This window comes from Mytilus trossulus, chromosome 14, assembly GCF_036588685.1.
Source record: "Mytilus trossulus isolate FHL-02 chromosome 14, PNRI_Mtr1.1.1.hap1, whole genome shotgun sequence".
NCBI lineage: Eukaryota > Metazoa > Mollusca > Bivalvia > Mytilida > Mytilidae > Mytilus > Mytilus trossulus.
Genome location: NC_086386.1, coordinates 71,048,585 through 71,053,754, shown reverse-complemented (window position 1 = coordinate 71,053,754; position 5,170 = coordinate 71,048,585). Strand labels below are relative to the sequence as shown.

The 5,170-nt window shown below is 32.6% G+C and overlaps 1 protein-coding gene across 1 annotated transcript; it reads right to left on the bottom strand.

Moving 5' to 3' along the window:
- Window positions 1–2,065: 2,065 nt before the first annotated feature.
- On the bottom strand, window positions 2,066–4,862 carry LOC134696353 (uncharacterized). The gene is made up of 2 exons (XM_063558082.1): window positions 4,077–4,862; window positions 2,066–3,255 (listed from the first exon to the last, which is right to left on the bottom strand). The coding sequence occupies exons 1-2, from the start codon at window positions 4,574–4,576 to the stop codon at window positions 3,246–3,248; spliced, it is 510 nt and encodes a 169-aa protein (XP_063414152.1). The 5' UTR covers window positions 4,577–4,862; the 3' UTR covers window positions 2,066–3,245.
- Between the last annotated feature and the right edge of the window lie 308 nt (window positions 4,863–5,170).

The window sequence follows — 5,170 nt, the reverse complement described above, 5'->3', positions numbered from 1 at the left end:
GACTGGTATTTTTTATGTGTTTTATTGTTACTTATTTGTCTCATTGATAGTTTTCGCTGAATTAATTCTATTAGTTTGTCTGCAATATTATTTAGATATATTTTATAAAATGTGCACAACTTTATACTGGTATAAACGGTCTCTGTAATTAGGTAACAGCCACTTTGTTACCTGTGTTACGATATCTCAAATAAGTATTCTAAGACTGAATATAGCTTTAAACTTAAGGTTGACTCGTGCTATAAGTTATTATATAAGTAGGTACCAGGATTATATAGACAATAACTGTTTAGTGTCTTTAAATATCAGCTGTATTTGTACGAGGCTAGGAAACAAGTTGTATGCGAGCTTTTAGCGAGCTACTACACCTGTTTCGAGCCGAAAATACAAATACAGCTGATATTTAAAGACACTAAACAGTGATTGTCTTTATCCTGCAATTAATTCTGTATATTGTTTTTGTTTTGAAAGTCATAAAAACTAACATATTTAGCCTTTATTTTCGATTTGTAATCCCTTGAGGCCCGCGTAGTAATATCAAAATCACACACTTACGCTAAAGACGGGTTCGCAAAAAAAGAAACTCGAATGGTCAACAACAATACATCACTCAAAGTGAATAATTATCTATTTTAACATAACAACTAATTTCAGCAGTAAAAACAAATAACGAAACATTGTCCAATTTGAAACAGAAGTGTACGAGTTGTCCTACGCTTCAGACTTGACATTCATTAAACATGCATGCTGAAATTGTCATGGTTGATTTTGTAACACAATCGTAAACATTCAAGTTTTGAAATCGGTTACACATAGGTACCTATGGTTTGATATTTTGTGAATAAACTATCAAACCTATGGGTAACAATAAGCCGTATATCCAAAAACACCCAATATTGGGTCACACAGGTTCAAACAATACTTAGTCCGGCAGATTTAAAGCGATATCTGTATAGTATACAGATTCAGCATAGCGATATCTGTAGGGCTGTATCTATAAGACTCATCAGTAACACTCATTTTAAAATAGTTATTAACCCAAACAAGTACGAATAAATTCATCATAGAAACAAGGACTAAATTTTGTATATACGCCAGACGCGCGTTTCGTCTACAAAAGAATCATTAGTGACGCTCGAGTTCAAAAAAGTTAATGAGGTCAAATAAAATACGAAGTTGAAAAGGATTGAGGACCAAAATTCCTAAACATTTTGCCAAATACAGCTAAGGAAAATCTATGCCTGAGGTAGAAGTCTTAGTATTTCTAAAAAATCAAAATTTTGTAAACAGTTAATTTGTAAATATAACCATATCAATGATAATTCATGTCAGCACAAAAAGTGCTGACTACTGGGCTTGTGATACCCTCGGAGAAATAAATCTCCACCACCAGTGACATCGACCCAGTGGTTGTAAATAAACTCATCATAGATACCAGGACTATATTTAGTATATACGCCAGCCGCGCGTTTCGTGTACAAAAGTTGAAGAACATTGAGGATCCAAAATTTCTAAAAGTTGTGCAAAATACGGCGAAGGTAATCTATGCCTGAGTTAGAAAGTCCTTAGTTTTTCGAAAAATTCAAAGTTTTGTAAACAGGAAATTTATGAAAATGGCCACATAACTGATATGCATGTCAACACTAAAGTGGTGACTACCGGGATGGTGATACCCTCGAGGACGAAACGTCCACCAACAGTGGCATCCACCCAGGTGTGTAAATAGTTATCAAAGGTACCAGGATTATTGTTTAGTACGCTAAACGTAACCCTACAATAGTAAAAACAATTTACTTAAACATGACTAGAATATCAGTCCAATGCACTGTTGGAAACAAGTTTTCAACACGAGAAACAAAACACTATGATAATAACAAGTTTCATCAATAAATCATATGAAGATTGGTCGATTTAAAATGACAGACTCAACGGCAAAAACACCATGCATGAAAAAAATCTTTCATTTGTGTATATAACATAAAAAAAGGACTGTTTAATTGATGGAAGATCATAGTTTAATATGTAAATTTTATTATACGTTGTATAAAATAATTACAAACTCGCAAAGTATTCTGGGACTGCATATATTCAATATATCGTCACATTGCTTACTTAAGTAGCTTCAAATAACCTCATCGCAAACAAACATATCAATTTATCTGTAATATTTTTCTTTCTATGAAGAAATAACATAAAAAAAATTGGTGCACACTGAATAACGCGCAGGTTATTTAAAAGTGTGCACCAATTTTTGTTGTGTTATTTCGAATAGCCATAAAAAATATTACAGTCATTTTTTATAATATAATTCTAAATTCTATTTTAAACAGTTGAACACCATGAAAAAACGTTGATGACGTAACAGTCACATGACTACATTATGTCTATGGGCTGATAACAAAATAACGTCAGCCAATCAGAAGACACGTTACATCCAAAATTAAATTATTGAAAAATGTAAATAACTTGACCAGACTTAGTATGGTTGTGCACATAGAAATCATTTTGTAACTTAAATATTGGAATACTCACTGTAAAGAAATGGAAGATACGATGCATTCTCTTTAATTTGATATACTGCTTTAACCCCGCTGCATGTTTACGCCTGTCCCTAGTCAGGAGCCTTTGGCCTTTCTTTGTTTGAATGTTTATGTCTAATCTAGTTAATATTTTTTTTCAGTTTAGTATGACCTATATTTTCCCTGTATTAGTACATATTTTTATTAAAGGAGGCTTTTTTCTATGTGTTGAAGATCCATTGGTGGCCCTCGGGTGTTTTCTGTTCTTTGGTCGTGAAGTCGTCTTTCTGAAATATTATCCATTTCCATTCTCAATTTAATTTAAGGTTTGGGGCAAGAATTTCTATTCTAAGACAATTAAATATAAAGTGAGCAAATCTGTGATTATATATCTAAACCTTACAGCAAATCTCGTTTAATCTAAATAACGTGAAATGAAGTAAAATAAAATGGTCAATTATCTGGCATTATATATATATATGAAGCTTAAATATTAACAAGAGGAATAACATATCAAAACAAAAGATTATACATTGCTTTGAACATATTATATAGATAGAAAAATCAAATTAACTAATAATCATTATTGTTATTGTTAAATAGGAAACATTTAAATATTTTTGATAATTTTGTCTTTGATTATTCACAAGTAAATATCATTTGAAACTCTGTGCGTAGATCTTTTCTTTTCCTTGACGAATATTTTGTACACTCCCACCATTTCTTCTATTTTAATCTGTTAAATATAAGAATGTATTTATAAAAGACAAAAAACTATTATGTCATGTACATTTTTTTTAAGCAAATTCTCATATGATTGTGTATAAAGATTCATCTTATTTTTAGCCATGGCGTTGTCAGTTTATTTTCTATCAATGAGTTTGACTCTCCCTGTGGTATCTTTTGTCCCTATTTTTAATTTAGATTCACAATAAGACCAATGCTGCGTGCTCATATTCCATGACTAGAGACTGTTATAAACGTTTTCATTCTAAACTTAGTTCCATTTTGCAATAAAGTTCAACTTTAATTTGTACGTCCTCTATTTATCATATATTACATATGGATTAATTATGTTGACCATTTATTAGTTTTCAATTTTGTGTGAAGTATACTGTTGGGCTTTTTTCGCCGTTTTTAATTTTTCAGCATGATGTTATCACCTTGTTTTTAACTGACGAGTTTTAAGATCACTTTTACTCTCATTGTCTCAGAAAGTCACTGATCTGCAAAATTTACGTCTAGTAAAAATTCATTTAATGAATGAAAAACTTATTACAAAATCAAGCACTAAGTTTAAGGTTAACGTTTAATTGATTATTTAAAGTGTATGGTCGAGGTCCTTTGCAAGTGAACACCAACATTATTTATGTCATTTGCACACAATATTGACATTTTACTCTGAGACTACTATAACACATAGTAGTCTCAGTTTTACTTCACAAACTGTAACACAGTTTTTATTACTTTGCCACATTTGATGGGTGAGACGAGTTTTGTAATCGTAATATTAAATTATTTGGATGTTTCGGTTTCTAAATTTAATGGGAACCTTACTTCTTTCTGTACTCCTGCAAGGAAATAATGGTTTCGTCCAGAAATCCTTTCAGATCTGGCGCCCGTGTGTGATATGGTTCTATATCATCCTGTGCCTCATTGGTCAGATCACACATCTCTCTATTTAGGGTTTGATAAGACACCAAGAATGAGACTGCGTGCTCTTCTGACAAAAGTGTCTCAAGACTTTCATAAACAGCTGTTTGTTTTCTGTAAATTCTTTCTTTATTTTTTAAGACACTTTGTAGCTCCTCTTTTTTCCACTGAGCTACATCCTGAACTTCGTTGACCTTGATATCAGCTTTTGTGCTAATTAGCTTTTGTAAATCCTTTTCAAAAGAACGGATCTTAGCAACAGCCATTTCTGATTCGTTATCCAAATTTGGTATGTGGACCATCTTTGTTTTCTCAGCCAATTTTGACACGCTCTGAAGTTTGGCTTTCATATCTGTTAGTTTGGTTTTGGCTAGTCTTTTAATTTCTTCGGATTTTTCTTTCATACCTGACAAGCCATGTTCCTTGTGATCGGAAGTAACGCATATGTTGCATACCAACGTATTGCATTTAATGCAGTAAAACGTGAATTCAGATTTGTGTAATTCGCATCTTAATTTAACTGCTGATGGATTAACACTTTTTAAGTCGATAACGGAGTGTTTTTTTGAAGGTGGTAGTTTATCATGATTTTCTCTACATGGTTTACAAAATGCTGACTTGCAGTCATAGCAGAAGAAAATACCTTTGTTTTCACAAAAGACACAAATGCTTGTTGAAGTCTGTGCTGAAGATATCTAAACAACGATACATTAAGGAGAATTATTTTCAAATCGATGTCTCACCGAAAGTGTACCTGTTGAAATCTCAAAAGTGTATGCCATTCACAGTGGCGGATCCAGAAATTTTCATAAGTGGGGGCACATTGACTGCCTAAGAGGAGGCCCTCTCTTAACATGCTGAGGTGAATCCCTATCGAATCAACCAATTTTTCCCAAAAAAAGGGGGACACGGGCCCCCTAGGCTCCCTCTGTTTTAGATATCCTATAGTATTTGTCGTTGATAGAATATGTTCGTTGTTGTTCTGCAGTTTGCATGTT

Excerpts from the sequence above, each read along its gene's own strand:
- LOC134696353 (XM_063558082.1), bottom strand. The coding sequence starts at position 4,576 with ATGAAAGAAAAATCCGAAGAAATTAAAAGACTAGCCAAAACCAAACTA.